We start from the raw sequence: 19,361 nt of genomic DNA, 5'->3' as shown, positions 1-19,361 counted from the left end.
CAATACACCAATTTTATTTTTAAACGAGGTGAGCACTTAACACTGAATTATGGAAGAATGGAACTTGATTCCTTCAGAAACTGCATTGGTTCACATTTTTGACTTGCTTCAGCAATTATTTAATTGCGTAAATGCTCAGTTGCTCTTTGCTGTCTGAAATACCAACTCATTAGTGTCAGAGGAAACGGTGAGAAAAAATGAGGCTGTTGCTGTTAATTTGGAGCTGGGAGATAAAGATGTGAGACCATGTTAACTTTAATCAGATTTTTTTTCCTGCCTTTCCAGCAAAGCCCAACATTGGCTGTTGCTTGAAACGTTGATTCATGGTGAACAACTGCTGTCAGAGGATGGAAGTATGTGGAGGTGAAGAACTGAGCACTCTATTTACAGGTGGTAGAGGGGATACTGCTTTGAAATGCTAGAGGTAGATGTCTGACTTAATGGATTGAGAACATGTGCTTGTGGTGGTGGTGGAACTGAAATTTTAAGTGGTCTAGACTTAAGAAAAATAAGATTGGAGTAGGTTTATGGGAGGAGGGGAGGAGAGGATGAAGAAGAAGAGTTGCCCCTAGGAGATGAAGCAGGGTGACTGGAGTCTTGAGGAGAGGGAGAGTGGGGACTTGAAGGAGAAATGACATGCTCTCTAATCAGGGTAACATCCTGGTAAATCTCCTCTGCACCATCTCTGAACCTTCTACATCCTTTCTATGACAACCAGAACTGAACACAACACTGGAAATGTGCTTTATAGAGCTGCATAATCAGTATTTGCATCAATATTGACTGAGGAAAAGACCAAAACCATAGCAGTAGAATTAGAGCATTGCTCCACAATTTGATCACGGCTGATTTATTATCCCTCTCAACCCTATCCTCATGCCTTTTCCTTGTAACCCTTACTAATCGAGAACTTATCAAACTCTGCTTTAAATATACCCTATGACTTGGCCTCAAAAGACATGGAGGATAGGAGGATTAATGTGGAGCATGCTGAATTGGTGGGAACATTTGAGGTAACGAAAGGAGGTAATCCTGGGTCTTTTAATTAACATTAAGATGGATAAGTCCCCAGACCATTATGGAAGATACTCCAGGCTACTGAGAGAGACAAGCCATAAGATTGCTGAGGCCTTGAGCAATATCATGATGTCCTCTCTAGCCACTGGCAAGGTTCTAGAGGACTGGTGAGTAGCTAGTTTTGTTCCATTATTCAAGAAGGGAAATAGGGATAATCCTGAAAATTACACACCGTTGAGTCTCATGACTATGGTAGGGGAAGTACTGGAGAGGATTCTTAGGTATAGAATTTATGAGCATTTGGAAATCCATAGCCAATTTAGGGACAGTCAGCTTGGCTTTGTCAGACTCAGATTTAGATTTATTTATCAGATGTACGTTGAAACTTACAGTGAGATGCATCATTTGCATTACTATCTAGCACACTCAAAGATGTGCTGCAAGCAGCCCACAAATGACACCACACTTTCTGATGCTGATATAGCATGGCCACATTGTTCTACAGAAACATCCTGTTTAGGCAAGTTGTCCCTCACTAACTTATTGAGTTTTTCAAGAAGGTGTTGAAGGGGATTGATGAAGGTAGAGCTGTGGCTATTGTTTATATGGATTTCTGAAGGTTCAAACAAAAGATTAACATAAGTGGAAGCCACAGTGAATTAGATTCAGAATTGGCTTGCTCATAGACAACAGTGGATAGTTGTCAATGGGACTTATTCTGGCTGGAGACCTATGACTCATAGTGCTGGGACTGCTTCTTTTTGCATAGTATGCCAATAATTTGCATTATGGAATTGATGACTTCGTGGCCAAGTTTGTGGAAAATTTGAAGATAGGTGGAGGCACAGTTAGAGTTGAGATAGCAGGGAAGCTGCAAGAAGACTTGACAGATTAGGAGGATGGGTAAAGAAGTGGCAAATGGAATCCAGTGTCGGGAAGTATATAGTCATGTACTTTGGAAGAAGGAACTAAAGGTGAAATGGAACTTGAATCTCCTTGTGCAGATTCCTGAAGGTTAATTTGCAAGTTGAATTGGTGGTGAGGAAGACAAATGTAATGTTAGCATTCATTTTGAGAGGAACAGAATATAAAAGCAAGGACATGAGTATTGTGAGCAATTTTGAGCCCAGTATTTAAAAAAAAATGTATTGACATTGGAGAGTATTCAGAGGACGTTCATGAGAATGATCCTGAGAATGAAAGGCTTATTGTACAAGGAGTGATTGATGGCCGTGGGTCTTTACTCACTGAAATTTAGAAGAATGAGGAGGGGGAATCTCATTGATATCTATTGAACAACCTGGATAGAATGGTTGTGAAGAGGATGTTAGGGAGTCTTGGGCCAGTGTGCATAGACTCAGAAAGGACTGACATTGCTTTAGAATGGGCATGAGGAGAAAATTTCTTTAGCCAGAAGGTGGTGAATCTGTGGAATTCATTGCCACTGGCAGCTGTCGAGGCCATGTCATTGAGTACATTTAAGATGGAAGTTGGTAGGTTCTTGATTAGTCATGGTATGAAAAGCTATGGGGAGAAGGCAGGAGAATGGGGTTGAGAGGATAGTGGATCACCCATGAAGAAATAACAGAACAGACTCGATGGGCTAAATAGCCTAATTCTGTTCCTATGTCTTATGGTTTTATGGATAATGAACATCCATCCTGAGAAGGAAAACAAGACTTTGGTGTGACATCTCATCCATAAAGTGGCACCTCCAATAGTGCTGCATTTTCTCAGTATTGCACAGTTGTATCAAACTGGATCTTAACCTCAGGTCTATAGAACAGAGGTTAAACCTACAACTTTGTTTCCAGAGTGCTTCTAGCAGAGATGTGGCTGACACTTCTTCACTTTGTCTATCTATGTGCAGATATTTTACAACATTTTCTGTCAAGATTTTGAATTATTCAGGTTTATTTATTGTGCTCCTCTAGTCTGTCCTGCAAAGAAGGGGTTATAGAAGTTATTTTTATTCATCAGTTTTTCAATTAAGGTTAAAATGGTGAAAAGTGAAAAAGCAAAGCATTTCAGTAGTTTATTTCCAGATAAGCAATTGAAGTATTTGACAACACATTTTTGTATTATAAAGTTCATTTTCTAGATCAGAGTGAAAGAAAGTGAGATCAATGAGATGGTTTGAACCATCCTCAACCTATCAAGTGCTCAGGATGTGAAAGCTAATCTTGATTAACTTAGTATCAAGTAAATAGTAATGTAAAAAAATGGCCAAAATGTTGGTAGAATTTAAGAAAAAAATAGCCTTCAATTCATTTTCCTTTCCTAGAAATTATTTTCAATCAAATGAAACAGCATAAAATATAAAGAACATAGCCAGCATCTTTACACTTTTCATCTTAGTCTTGTTTATGCTGGATTCTCTTGACCCTTTCTGCAGTATCTTTAAAGATTTTCCATTCAATTTTGTAGGGCAGCAAAGTTATTGCTTTAATTATGTTGCTGCATATTTCGAGAGAAATGCTTGGGTCTTTCAATTGCTTGTCATTGGGTAGGGTTATGGGCTTTAATCTGTTTCTGCAGTGGTGTAGATAAATAATGAACGGCTGCTGTGACCTCATTAAGCAGTGATCCATCCATCAGTCAACACATGGATTGCCTTATGACCCTGATGTGTTGCAAATCTTCCAGTGTAGCAGATGTCATTTTGTGCAAGGATGCATTTGTTCTCTTTAGTAATTACAGTGGATTCCAGTTAATTGGGACATGTCAGGATCAGTACATTTTGGCTCAATTAAGCGGCGGCCCCAATTAGCTCAAGTTTCATGGAAATAGTTAAAAGTATAAAGAAGACAAGCCCACGTTTAACTAAGTAAAGAAATATGTATCTGAATGAAATACAGAACAACTTAGAACACTATCAATACCTCTATAGTACTATAAAACTGTGTATTAATTCCTAATAAACACACACAAAATGCTGGAGTAACTCAGCAGGCCAGGCAGCATATATGGATAAAAATACAGTTCATGTTTTGGGCTGAGACCCTTTGGCAGGACTGGAGGAAAAAAGATGAGAAGTAGATATAAAAAGTGGGGGAGGGGAGAAAGAAACACAAGGTGATAGGTGAAATTGCAAGGGGAGAGATAAAGAGCTGGGAAGTTGACTGGTGAAAGAGATACAGGGCTGGAGAAAAAAGAGTCCAATAGGGGAGAACAGAAAGCCATGGAAGAAAGAAAAGTGGGGAGGATCACCGGAGGGAGGCGATGAGCAGGTAAAGAGATAAGGTGAGAGTCGGTAAAGGGGATAGGGAATGGTGAAGGTGGTTGGGGAGGGGAATTACTGGAAGTTCGAGAAATCGATGTTTATGCCATCTGATTGGAGGCTACTCAGATGGAATACAACGTGTTGTTCTTCCAACCTGTGTGTGGCCTCATCACAACAGTAGAAAAGGCCATGGATTGACATATTGGAATGGGAATGGGAAGTGCAATTAAAATGGGTGGCCACTAGGAAATGCCCTTCTCCTTCACCAATTCCCACCGCCTTCTTCAACAGCCCAAAAAGTCAACTGTACTTTTTCCGATATTGGGTCCCTGGCCTGCTGAGTTCCTCCATCACTTGGATTTCCAGCATCTGCAGAGTTTCTGTTATTAGTTCCTAATAGTTATCAATGGAGGAATTCATCTGCTGTGATTGACTGTAAATGAACAAATTCAGCGCAGACTCCTAGTGCAGATAATGAACTGGCTTCATGCAATCCTTTAGATGATTGCATCATCCAAATCTTATATTTTAATCGTAGCATTCAAGATGATTGTTGATACCTTCAAATTCTTTGTAATTCCTAACTTGCTGAAGTAGTGAAATCATGTCATTTTTACTCTTGGCCATTTCTGGCATCTGTTAAGACTAAAGATTTGAAACCACGGTTAGCAAAACAGTTAAAAATCATCTTACTGTTTATTTTTTGCCAACTATCAGTGACAAAAATCACTGCTTTTTGAACACAAGCACATACAACTGGCGGTATTTAAAATCCGATCACTCTAGACAAGGTTTAGTGTCTAATGGCCACGCAAGTGCATGTAACTGACGCTAGTTAGAAACTATTCTTCTAGCCTAATTAAGTAGAATAGTGTCCCAAATAAACAAAGTGAATCCACACTATTTTCTCAATTTATTTTTTTGTTCTTTAAGAGTTGTCCCAAATAAATGGCTGCCCTCATTAACCGATTGCACAATTACCGGAATCCATTGTATATGTCTGGGAAAAATAGCGATGTTGGGTAACCAGTGCTATTCCTTATTGGTAACTTACCCGATACCATTTGTCACAATTATAAGCTGTCTCATCACAGCCAGACTTATGATGAAAATATTACGGGTACTTGGCACATTACAATCAAAATATTAATGGAAGAATAGTTAACACAATCCCATTAAATATAGTGTTTGCTATTTTAGCAAGTGTATTAAATTGATTATTTATAACTGGTTACTGCTCTAGATAACATAAAATATAAATTTCACATTAGTAAATGAAGGATGTAAACACTACATTCACAGGTGTGTAATGTTAAGGCTGAAAAATTTAATACTGACCATGATGTGGTCCTAATGTGGTGTTAGGGTAATGCTATTACACTGCCAGGGACTGGAGTTAAATCACTACTGTTGGCTGAAAGGAGTTTCTGTGTTCTCCCAGTGACGGCATGGATTTCCTCCGGGTCCTCCAGTTTCCTCCCACTGTCCAAAGACGTAGGGGTTAGTAGGTTAATTGGTCACATATGTGTAATTGGGTGGCGAGAACTCATTGGGCCAGAATGGCCTGTTATCATGCTGCATCTCTAAATAAGTAAATACATTTATTGCTGTTTTTTGGCAAGAATGCATAATTTTTAATGGTTAGTGACTAAACATCCTTTTCTTCAAATGAAACATACATGAGCAAAAAATAACTACCTTGAAATTTCTCCATCATATGATAAGATTATACAGAAGAACAGAACAGAAGATACCAGTGGTGGTGATATCCCCACAGCTGGCATGGGCACCATTGACAAAGGTGCTACTAAACCCATGGAGGACAAAGCTAGAACACTGGCTATACCAAATGCTGGTGTTGTTGGAACAGCCACTGGTGCTTGTTTCATGATGGGAGGCAGTGACTAGGAAAGCTGATGACCCTGTAGTTTTAGCTTGATCAATTTCATGGCTACAGAGAACTCTATTTGATCCATCTTCCGGTCATTATTCTGTCAGCCAGATCCATATCTGTGCAAGAACAGGCGGAGCCAATCCAGACTGAAGAAAGAAATTTTGTGTCTGATCACCAGTAATCATTCCACCAGTTGGTTTAATGCTAAGAAACTGCTGGTCATGCTTAGCTCTTTCTTCTACTGTAGTGGCACAGATATCCAGGCCCCCCGCAAAAGCTGTTGGAAACTGAGCCATGCTTCCTTTTATTTCAAGGCATTAGCGGATTCCCCATCTTGCAAGGGCTGGCCAAGTGTTGCTCAGCGACAGCAGCAGCAGCAACTTACTGCCTTTCCCTCCGTCTACTTTGCAACAGAACAACCTCTCGATCTGCCGCTGCCTGTGTAAGACAACACAGTGCGAAAGCACCACCACCCCTCTTCTCTGCTCGTTGCCTAGTGTCTGATGATAAACGCTCCTCTTTCCCCTGCCCTCCCCACCACCACTGCCCAAAGAGCTTCCCGCCCCTCCTCTCTCTGACGTTTTCGCCCTCAACCAAGCCCAGCGCTGACCATCCACATAATTTTCCTGCCTATTTCCATTTCCAGTACTGATCCAGACCTCAGTACTGAACCCCTTATCAAGAACAGCACAAACCCACTAACTGTCATTTCCTCAATAGCAGTCTTCCCAACCAGGTATGTATCCTCCCAAAGCCCACCTATCCACCCCCCATGGTGAACTGTTTTCCAAACTGATGATTCAGAATCCCCACTGATCTCTAGGCAGCCTACTCTCATTGTAAGCCTTAAGTGTATTAGTTTGATCTATGAAACTCTCTCCCTCCCCATATATAGGTAAATTTGGTCAGTCTCAAAGTTTTGATCTTTCTAATTTTCTAGCCACAAAGTCATCTTTGGCTCACCTTGCTATGATTACATATTCTTGTCCACTCTGATCACCTTGCTATTAATCAATGACCAATAACTCTCATTTTTTCAGGAATGCTTTTTGTGTCCTCTTTGTTGTACTTGATCATCAATCTCCTTTGAAAGACATTGACTGCTCTGAATCTGGCCCAGTGGATGTTCTAAATTATAAACAATTGATTAAACTGTTCTTGTTATGGTAATTAATAGCTGGAATATTACCTTTTTTTTACCAGGGACTTGCTACTCATAATAATTCCGAAGGTCAGAGACAGCCCCAGATGACTGTAATTTCCTCCTAACTATTTTAGTCACCACCAAATTAACTCTGAACCTTCCCTGCAAGGCAATTTTTCTGATCACTAATTAATACAATGAAAGAAACTATAAATGCTTCAAACTAAGTTTAATTCTAAAATCAAAATTTACTAAACCTTGCAAAGAAATCTACCTTAAACTTTTTCACTCTTGAAAATCCTGGTATTTGTCTTTGTGCCTCCAAGAGATTCTGCCAGGTTTGGACATTGGAAATCAAATGTAAGTAGCTTGCCAAGTATTATACTTCATTATATATTTTCATTGCATCAGGAAACTAGGTGCAATTAAAATGAAAAATCTGCCTTTAAGATTGCACACTTTATTTCTGTCTAATGCTAAAGATGTGTTGTGATTAATCACGTGAGAGAAGTGATGGACAAAAATAAGGAGAACAATAATCAACAAATTTCTGCCTTGCAGCCTGCAATCTAATCTCTCTAAGAGTTAGTGTATAGATAATGGATGCCTTTGTGATGATCTTCCAAAAATCCCTATATTCTGGAATAGTCATAGATGATTGTACAATAGCAAATGTGATGCTGTCCCTCAAGACAGGTGAAAAAGAGAGAAAATAGGAAGTTATTGATTAGTTGGCTGGACATGTTATTGGGTAATATACAATTCAAATGTAATAAGCCACTTAGAAAGTAATCATGTAATTTGGTAGAGACAACGTAGTTTTGATGAAAGGTATAAGGGAGTTTTTGAGGAGGTATCTAGGAGGAGGAACCAATGGATGTAGTATTCCTGAATTTTCCTGAAAGACAATTGATAAGATGCCAAATGAAATGTTATTACATAAAGTAATGTCAAAATCAGAATCAGGTTTATTATCACCGGCATGTGACGTGAAATTTGTTAACTTAGCAGCAGCAGTTCACTGCAATGCATAATCAGGCAGAGAGAGAAAAAATAATAAAAAATAAAACACAAAAATAAATAAACAAGTAAATCAATTACATATATTGAATAGATTATTAAAAATGCGCAAAAACAGAAATAATGTATATTATAAAAAGTGAGGTAGTGTCCAAAGATTCAAAGTCTAGGAACTGGATGGCAGAGAGGAAGAAGCTGTTCCTGAATTGCTGAGTGTGTGCCTTCAGGCTTCTGTATTTCCTACCTGATGGTAACAGTGAGAAAAGGGCATGCCCTGGAGGTCTTTAATAATGGATGCTGCCTTTCTGAGACACCGCTCCCTAAAGATGTCCTGGGTACTTTGTGGGCTAGTGCCCAAGATGGAGCTGACAAGATTTACAACCTTCTGCAGCTTCTTTTGGTCCTGTGCTATAACCCCTCCATACCAGACAGTGATGCAGCCGGTCAGAATGCTCTCCATGGTACAACTATAGAAGTTTTTGAGTGTTTTTGTTGACATGCAAAATCGCTTCAGACTCCTAATAAAGTATAGCCGCTGTCTTGCCTTCTTTCTGACTACATCAATATGTTGGGACCAGGTTAGATCTTGAACCCAGGAACTTGAAGCTGCTCACTCTCTCCACTTCCAATCCCTCTATGAGGATTGGTATGTGTTCCTTCATCTTACCCTTCCTGAAGTCCACAATCAGCTCTTTCGTCTTACTGACATTGAGTGCCAGGTTGTTGCTGCAGCACCATTCCCACCGGTTGGCATTATCTCACTCCTGTATGCCACCTGAGATTCTACCAACAATGGTTGTATCATCAGCAAATTTGTAGATGGTATTAGAGCTATGCCTAGCCACATAGTCATGTGTATCAGAGAATAGAGCAGTGGGCTAAGCACACACCTCTGAGGTTTGCCAGTGTTGATCGTCAGCGAAGAGGATATGTTATCACCAATCTGCACAGACTGTGGTCTTCTGGTTAGGAAGTCGAGGATCCAATTACAGAGGGAGGTACAGAGGCCCAGGTGGGATTTGGTATGATAAAACAGAAAACAGATAAGGATTAATCAGGTTGATTTCAGGTTAGCAGGGTGATTCTGTGGAGTGCTATTTGGTCTTTAGCTGTTTGGATAAAGAGTCAGTCATTTAGGACCATGAGGAAATATTCTTTACTTATTGTGTAGTGAATCTTGGGAATTCCCAATCATAGGTGGCTGTGGATGCTGAATTGTTAAATATGGTAAAGGCTGACACTGATACTAGTAGATTTAGTAGAGAAATAGTAGATTTCTCAACACTAGTAGATTTAGATGGGAAAGTGGACAAGGTGTAGCCTTGATATTTTTAAATGCTGGAGAAGGCTTGAGGGGCTATAAAGCCTACTCTTGCTTCTTACATTTTTTTAATTGCACCCAGATATGCCTAAATGAAAGAAATAAAGCATGAAGATTCATTCATTCCTAATGACTGATAAAGTCACTTTAAAAAAACTATTCTGAAGCTAACAAAGAATATGAAAATCATAAGTTGTATAATTGCTACTTTGTATCCCCTACATTTTTCTTAGGCTGGTGTCTCGCCAGTTAATATGTGGTTAATACAATGAAAGTTTATCTTGCCTGTGCAGGTCATTACGCATTGAAGCTCCGCAAGGTAATTTAATGTTGATTGGTCCATCAGAGAGCTCTCATTAAGATCTATACTGATGCATCAGCCTGACTTTATGATGTATAATACCTCTTTGTTCCCAACTCCTGAGCACATAAAACTTTGAAAATATATGGAATAATTAAAAGAAGATTACAATTACTGGATTAATATGAGCAAATTGATGTTAATCGTAGTAACTGCAACAATAATGTTATGTTGGTGAATCTGACTGTTCTTGGCCTTAATGTGCAATGTACTTTGAGAATATTGGTCGATAAGTGCACAATAAAAGTCTTCCTGTTAGGGAAATTAACCTGATTCACTGAATTCTTTGGGGAGAAAGTATGCCCTTTCTAAATGTTTCAGCAGCTTGGGGATAGTGTTATTCTAAGTACTGTTGTAGGAAATTATTCAGAAGACAAAATTGTCTTGAAAGTAATGATTAAAATTCCATCAACACTGAAAAAGTACTTATTTAATTAGTTGACATTTATGGATTCTTCTGGGCAATTATGAGTCATTTACATAATCTTTTTAAAGGAAATGAAAAGATTCAGAGATAATTTCTAATTGCTTATTCCTTACCTCATGTACAACAATGAGAAAAATGTGCTTCTAGAATATCACTAAGAATACATGCAAGGCCTGTTTGTTTGGCTGCCAAGCACCTGAAATTACCGACTGTAGGATTCACTGTGCAGATTGTGCTCAGTTGCTCGAAAAAAAGTAGAAAATATGCCTCAGATGCACAGTACAATTATGTAGCAAAAATGAAGGGTGAATGTCTCGTCATGACATTTTGAAGATAGCTGATGGTGGGCTTTTAGAGCAGAATATATCTGTGTACATTACCTGCTATATTGGGCTCTGCATCAATGAAGCTTTTGGTTATGGGTTTCTAAGGTTCCTTTAAAGGCATTGCTCCTGCAGCTATATTTTCTTCCTATCGTTTTTCATTGGGTATGGTGGAGATTTTCTCTTGTGCATACCCAATATGGAGGACAACTTTGTCTCTATTTTACTGGCAAACCCCCCCCCCCCCCTTTATTTCAAATGGTACCTTCAACAATCTTTCCCAAATCTGGTATTAATATAAACCAAATCAACCTTAATATGAAAAGATTTCTTCATCTAACAGCCCCATTCCAACTGGGATGCTAAAAATGAAAGTTGACATCATAAATTGCTCTTGACAGGATTCATTTTAAAGTGTGAATCTATCTGTTCTTTCCCTATAGGGCAACAGAAGCATTGGATTCCTTCTCAGATATTCCAACCAGCAGATTCAATCAATCAGTTATAGGTAGGTAATTGATTTAGACCATCAGATGATAATATATAGGAGCAGAATTAGGTCATTTCGCCTATCAAGTCTGCTCTACCATTTCATCATGGCCGATCCAATTTTCCTCTCAGCCCCAATCTCCTACCTTCCCCCCCATATCTCTTCATGCCCTGACCAATCAAGAATCTATCAACATCTGCCTTAAATATACATAATGACTTGGCCTCCACAGCTGCCTGTGGCAAAGAATTTCACAGATTCACCACTGTTTGCCTAAAGAAATTCCTCCTCATCTCCGATCTAAAAGGATGCCCCTCTATTCTGAGGCTGTGTTCTCTAGTCTTAGACCCTCCCACCATCAAAAACATCCTCTCCACATCCACTCTATCAAGGCCTTTCACCATTCTTCTGAATTCCAGCGAATTTAGGCCCTGAGCCATGAAGTGCTCTTCATTTGAGAGGCCATTGAATCCTGGAATCACTTTTTTGAACCTCTTTGAACACACTCCTTTCTAAGATAAAGGGTCTCAAAACTGCTTACAATACTCCAAGTGAGGACTTAGCAGTGCTTTATAAAGTCTCAATATTACATCCTTCTATAATCTAGTCCTTTTGAAATGAATGTAAACATTACATTTGCCGTCCTCACCACAGACTCAACCTGCAATTTAACCTGTTGTATCCAGAGATACTGGCCACGTGACAAATGCACTGCCACCTGGCTGGTCGGAGGACACACCACATGCCAATCAACATTTGGTCCCTCCCAACTAATCAATGCACACCTAAATTATTGGTCACCTTAATTGGATTATCTCGCCCAGCCCCATGCTATAAAAGGTGAGACTTGTCCCTGGCGTGCTCTCTCTTACAGACCACCTCACTGAAGGTAAGTGCATTGATTTATGTTTGGGAAGGTCTATCGTTTGTCCTGGTAAGGGAGCCGCAGCTATCCAAGGTCAAGGGGGATAGCTGTTGTAGTGCTTTTCCCTTGTTCTTTGTTTGTGTAACCGTACCCTGTCCCCACACCGCTTCCTGTGTATTGTAGTTGCTTGTGTTGACCCGACTTCCCCTTGTAAATAAATTCCTTATTATTAAAACTGTGTGTGTCCAGGCCTCTACTGTTGAGACTCAAAGAACCAGTTATTTTCCATCACAACACCTGTAGCGAATCCTGCACAAGGGCTCCCAAGTCTTTTTATGCCTCAGTTTTATGTATTTTCCCTCCATTTAGAAAATAGTCAAACCTTTCATTTCTTCTACCAAAGTGCATAACCATACACTTCCTGACACTGTATTCCATCTGCCATTTCTTTGCCCATTCTTGTAATCCATCCGTCTGTAGCCTCTCAGCTTCCTCAAAACTCCCTGCCCCTCCACCTATCTTCATATTATCTGCAAACCTTGCAACAAAACCATCAATTCCATTGACATTGTCCAAACCATTATATGTCCAAATATATGGTATGGACATTATATGTCCAAACCATTGACATATAACATAAAAAGATTCAGTCCCAACACAGACCCCTGTGGAACACCACTAATCATTGGCAACCAATGAGAAAAGGCTCCCTTTATTTCCACTCTTTGCCTCCTGCTAATCAGCCACTCATGCTCGAATCTTTCTTGTGGCTTGTTAAGCAGCCTCATGTGTGGCACCTTTGTCTATTCTGCTTGTTATTTCTTCAAAGAATTCCAACAGATTTGTCAGCAAGATTTTCCCTTGAGGACACCATACTGACTATGGCCTATTTTATTATGTACCAAGTACCTTAAGGCCTCATCCTTAATAATTGACTCCAACATCTTCCCCAACCATTAAGGTCAGATTAACTGCCCTCTTGTTTCCCTTCTTGAAGAGTAGAGTGGTATTTGCAATGTTCCAGTCATCCAGAACCATTCCGGGATCTAGTGATTCTTGAAAGATGATTAGTAATGCCTCCATGATCTCTTCAGCCACCTCCTTCAGAACTCTGAGGTATATAACTTCTGACTTACCTACCTTCAGATCTTTCAGTTTCCCAGGAACTTTCTCTCTAGCTATGATAATTTATTGTATTTGTTACATGATTTGTACATGTTACATGATGAAACTGATCTCTCATACAAAGCATTACTTCTGATTCAATGTTAAGCTTCTATATTGTAATGTGGAGTTATTAGAGTCACATATTTGTTTCCCAAAACATGAAATACAAGTCTCAAGAAATGTAGCATGGCTGATCAGTAAAGATTAAATGATTAAAGCATTTCATCAACTTCTGCTGGAATGAGAATAATTTCTTGAAATGTTTGTATTGTAAAATTCAGCTTTGACAGGTAGCAATGACAGTATATTATACGTTTTTGCACAAGGCTTTCTGTCCTTAAATTTTGAATTATTATTTGTACTCTGTGCATACCTGTTAGCAAAAACACATTCTAATGCCCTGAACAATGCAAAATTTTCAATCCCACACCATTTAAAAACAAACTTCATCTTTTTACTACCAGAGTATATGATCTCACAATTTTTCACATGATTTTCAAAATATCATTTCACATAAACTGTACTGCAGATGCTAATAATCAGCAATTTTTGTTTTTATTTCTGGAAACACTTAATAGATAGGCATCATCTGTTGAAAGAGAAGCAGTGAAATTTTGAAGTCAAAGATACCTGATGGAATTGAATTGACTTTATTTCTTACATCCTTCACATACATGGAGAGTAAAAATCTTTATGTTCCGTCTCCATCTAAATGTCCATACAAGAACTGCTCATCAATCCATGTAAGAATATTAGCCCCAATTTCATGAACTCGAACATATAACCTTATCAAAGGCTTTCTACTGGTTTACTCTTATGTATTCTAATAGTTAAAACTCTAAATATCCCAACAGATTTATCAAACATGAATTCCCTTTAATAAATCCACATTAACTGTGCCTCGTTCACTATTTTCTAAGTGTTGTACCTCCTTTCCTTCATAATAAATTCTATCATTTTTATTTCTACAACTGATGTCATACTAACTGATCTATAGTTAACTATTTTATTCTTTTTTATTAAACAGTGGAATTACGTTTGTTACTTTCCAATTTGTGTGATCTGTCTAGAATTTATGGAATCTACGGCAAAGTTCTATAAATTCTGTCAGGTGCATGCACTATTCCTTTCAAAATCCATGGATACAGGTCCTAGCTATTTATCAGAATCTAGTTTATTATCACTGACATATGATCTGAAATTAGTTGCTATGCAGCAGCAGTATAGTGCAAAGACATAAAAATCTGTTCATTATAAAAATAAATAAATTGTGAAAAAATAAAAGAATAACAAAGTAATGTTCATGAGTTTATGTATCTGTAGTTTTACATTATTTCTGGAGTAGTTTCTGTCTGTGCCTGTTCCTATTCTCCACTATAACTTCAGCTAGCTCATCCTGAAAAAGACCCACACTGATTTTAGCTAATAATTTCTATTTTATAAATATATAGAAGTTATTACAGTCTGTACTCTTTTTACCAGTTACACTACTCTTGTATTCCACTTTATCTTTCCTTATCAATGTCTTGGTCTTCCTTTGCTGAATTCTGAACTTTGTTTATCCTCAGGCTTACTCATTTTGGAAACATCGTAAACCTTTTCCTTTCATCCAATACTTTCTTTGACTTCCCCTGATAACCCTTGCCAAGCCACTTTTTCTGGTTTTGCCTTAAAGGTTTACATAATTTGTAAATAATGTATTAACTACTTAAAATGGAATACATCACAGATACAGGATCTTTGGTTCAACATGTCCATGCATATTCGTTGGTGAGGCAGTGTGAGGTTGAAAAGACCTCAGGCCCTTTTGGAACTTAAAAGTGGGCTGCAATCATAACTCTCTCTTAGGCACTCAGTAGGGGCCAATATAAAAGGCAGGGTGTAAGCAGAGCGGCCTTTGTTGGAGTGGACACGGTTAGAGTGGCCATGCTTCAGCTCAACACTCACAGGCTAGAAGTTAAACTTGAAAAGTTGGCGATATACCAAATATAGGTAGGCAAGATGGTAATTCAGCCAGTAGAATGCTCCTTCTGTAAGATGTAGGGTTTCCCTGATAACTACACCTGCAGGAAGTGCACCCAACTTCAACTCTTGACTGACAAAGTCAAGGAACTGGAGCAGGATGTACTCAGAATCAAACCTCATAGATGTGACTTTTGCTGAGGTCGTTACACCAAACTGGAATGTCGATCATAGATGGGTGACCACCAAAAGAAGTAAGGGAAATAAACCATCAGTGCAGTTTCCCTGTGGTTATTCCTATCAACAACGAGTATACCCCTTTTAAATACTGCTGGAGAACCTCAGGGCACAGCAGCAGCATCCTAGTGGTCAGCTCTGAGGCTCAACTGGGAAGGGTAAAGTTAGGTAGAGTGATAGTTGACAGAAGATTTGATAGTTCGGGAGATGGACAGGAGATTCTGTCCAATACATTGATTTATCAAGGTCAATATGCCAAAAGCTTTCTTTGCATCCCTGTCTACCTGTGACACCACTTCCAACGAATTATGTACCTGCATTCCATTATCCCTTTGTTCTACCACACTCTTCAGTGCCCTACTGTTCACTGTGTAAGACCTATCCTGGTTGGTCCTACCGAAGGGTAAAACTTCACACTTGTCTGCATTAAATTCCATCTGCCATTTTTCAGCCCATTTTTCCAGCCGATGCAGATCCCTCTGCAAGCCATTATACCCTTCCTCACTGTCCACTACACCTTCAATCTTGGTGTCATCCACAAATTTGTTGATCCAGTTAACCACGTTATCATCCAGATCATTGATAGTGTGTTGCCTCCCAGTTGCTAGTGTTCAGGATGTCTCAGAGAGGCTGCAGAAGATTCTCAGGAAGGAGAGTGAGCAGCCAGCAGCTCTGGGAAAGAGGACTTGTGCATGGAGTTTAGGGAGTTGGGAAGTGTCTGGAGAACAGAACCTCCAAGATAGTAATTTCTGTTTTGCTCCTAGTGTCATGATAGTACAGATGAATGGTAGACTGAGGGAATAGTGCATGGGGTAGAATTTCAGATTTCTGGATTTTTGCAAGCTCTTCTGGGGAAGGTATGATTTGTAAAAAAAGGGTGTAGTGCACCTGAACCTGAGGGGACCTAATATCCTTGTGGGCTGTTTTCCTAGAACTGTTGGGGAAGTTTAAACTAATTTGTCAGGGGAGGGGGGGGGGTGAGATCTGGACTGATAGGGCTGAGAATGGGGTAGTTGACATACAGCTGGATACAGTGGGTAGTGAGACTGTGAAGAAGGACAGGAAGATGATAAGGAAAATTGCCATCAGTGGGATGAGTTAAAGTGTTACATGAGGGCAAAATTAAAAATGGTGATAAATACAGGACTGAAGTTATTTTTGAATGCACTGTGGATATGGAATAAGGTAGATGATCTTGTAGTGCAGTTAGACACTGGCGGATATGACATTGTGGTCATCACTGAGAAATGGCTGAAAGAAGATCATAATTGTGAGCTTAACATCCAAAGGTACACATTGAATCAAAAGGACAATTAGGTGGGCAGAGGGGGTGGATGGCTCTGTTGATAAAAAATAAAATTGTTATCCCTAGAAAGAGGTGACATAGGATCAGAAGATGTAGAATCCTTGTGGGTAAAGAACTTGCAAGGGTTAAAAGACCCTGATAAGAGTAATATACTGGTCTCTGAACAGTAGCCAAAATGTACAATATAAATTACAACAAGAGCATGTAATAAGGGAAATGTTACAATAGTCAAGTGGGATTTCAATATGAAGGTAGATTGGGAAAATCAAGTTGGTGCTGGATCCCAAGAGAAGAGAATTTGTTGAATGCCTACAGGATGACCTTTAGAACAGCTTGTGATTGAGCCCACTCGGGGAAAGGCAATTCTGGATTGGATGTTATGAGCCAGGTTTGATTAGGGAGCTTAAGTTAAAGGAACCCTAAGGAAGCAGTAATCATAACATGATAGAATTCACTCTTAAGAGGAAGATAAAATCTGACGCATCAGTATTACAGTGCAGTAAAAGGAAGTACAGAGAGAGAAGCTGGCAAAAATTCATTGGAAGGGGACACTACGTGGGATGATGGCAGAACAGTAATGGCTGGAGTTTCTGAGGGCAGTTTAGAAGTTGTGGGACAGATACATCCCAAAGATGAAAATATATTCTAAAAGAAGGATGAGGCAACCAAAACTGACAAGGGAAGTCAAAGGAAGCATAAAAACACAAAGTGAGGACAAAATATAGCAAAAATTAGGGGAAGTTAGAAGACTGGGAAGTTTTTAAAAACTAATAGAAGGCAACTAAAGAGCCATAAGGTGAGAAGACATAAAATCTGAAGGTAAGCTGGTCAAAAATGTAAAAGAGGATACCGAAGTTTTTTTTCAAATATATAAAAAGTAAAAGGGAGCTGAGAGTGAATATCGGACCACTAGATAATGATGCTGGAGGGGTAGTAATGGGGGATAAAGAAATGACAGATGAACTTAATAAGTATTGTACATCATTCTTCACTGTGGAAGATACTAGCAGCATGCCAGAAATTTGAGGGTATGAGGGTAAAAGTGCAATTGCTAAAAGGAAGATACTTGGGAAGCTGAAAGATCTGAAAGTAGAGCAGTCAGCTGGACCAAATGGACTTCATCCCAGGGTTCTGAAACAGTTTGCTGAAGGGATTGTGGAAGAGTTAATAGATTCTTGCATGTTTATGAAGGACTGGAAAATTGTAAATGTCATTGCACTCTTTGAGAAGGTAGAGAGACAGACGAAAGAAAATTATGGACCAACTAGCTTGATCTCAGTGGCTGGGAAGATGTTGGAGTCCATAATCAAAGATGAGGTTTGGGGGTACTTAGAGACACATAATAAAGTAGGCCAACATCAGCATGGTTTCCTTAAGGGTAAATCTTGCCTGACAAATCAGTTGGAATTCTACCCCCTCTGCATACCCGATTACTGGAAAGATACTAGCATGGATAGAAAATTAGCTGACTGGCAGTGGGCAAAGAGTGAGAATAAAAGGGACCTATTCTGGTTGGCTGCTGGTGACTAGTGGGGTTCTGCAGAGATTAGTATTGGGATTGTTTCTTTTCACATTATGTCAACGATTTGGATGATATGATTGATGGCTTTGTGGCCAGGCTTGCAGATGATATTAAAATAAGTGGAGGAGCAAGTAGTATTGAGGTAACTTGGAGTCTGTAGAAGTACTTAGATGATTTGGGAGAATGGACGAAGAAGTGGCAGATGGAATATAGTGTAGAGAAATGCATGGTCATGCATTAAGGTAGAAGCAATCTAGGCATAGACTATTTTTGAAATAAGGAGAAAATTCAAAATTCAGAGGTGCAAAGGGACTTGGGAGTCACTCAAGGTTAACTTTAGTAAAGAAGGCAAATGCAATGTTGGTATCCATTTTGAGAGGACTAGAATATAAAAACAAGTATGTGTTGGTGAGGCTTTGTAAGGCATTGGTCAGACTATACTTGGAGTATTGTGGTCAGTTTTGGGCCCCTTATCTAAGAAAAGATGTGCCAACATTGGAGAAGGTCCAGAGAAAGCTTATGAGAATGATTCCAGGAATGAAAAGGGTAATGGCTGTACCTGCTGGGGTTTAAAAGATTGATCTCATGGAAACCTATTGAATATTGAAAGATGTATGGAGAGTGGATGTGGACAGCATGTTTCATATAGTGGGGGAGTCTAGGAACAGAGGGTACCACCTCAGAGTAGATTGACGTTCATTTTGAACAGAGATGATGTATTTATTTTTAGCCATACGGTGGTGAATTGATGGAATTAATTGCCACAGATGGCTGTGAAGGCCAAGACATGAAGTATATTTATAGCAGAGGTTGATAGACTCTTGTTTAGTCTGGACTATAGTCAAAGGCTATGGAGAGAAGGCAGGAGAATGACTTAAGAGAGATGATAAATCAACTTTAATAGAGTGGCAGAGTCGGCTTGATGGGCAAAATGGCCTAATTCCTATGCCTTATGGTCTTTTGCCAACTATCAAATACTTCTGCACTAATCCTATTTGTCTGCAGTTAATCTGTAGCCTTATAGGTCTTGATGATACACGTGCATACACATGCATACTGCCATACAAAACAATGTTCCTCTG

The 19,361-nt window shown here is 39.2% G+C and overlaps 1 protein-coding gene across 9 annotated transcripts in view; it reads left to right on the top strand.

Annotated features, from left to right (window-relative positions):
• The window catches only part of LOC140730333 (CAP-Gly domain-containing linker protein 4), a 331,198-nt gene that overhangs the window by 252,276 nt on the left and 59,561 nt on the right, over window positions 1-19,361 (top strand). For all 9 annotated transcript variants that reach the window (XM_073050611.1, XM_073050610.1, XM_073050608.1 and 6 more), the window contains one exon: window positions 11,174-11,238. In XM_073050611.1, coding sequence (XP_072906712.1) covers window positions 11,174-11,238 — 65 coding nt within the window. The remainder of the gene's footprint in view (window positions 1-11,173; window positions 11,239-19,361) is intronic.

The sequence above is a fragment of the Hemitrygon akajei genome, chromosome 7, assembly GCF_048418815.1.
Source record: "Hemitrygon akajei chromosome 7, sHemAka1.3, whole genome shotgun sequence".
NCBI lineage: Eukaryota > Metazoa > Chordata > Chondrichthyes > Myliobatiformes > Dasyatidae > Hemitrygon > Hemitrygon akajei.
This window is presented reverse-complemented; position numbering and strand designations above follow the sequence as displayed.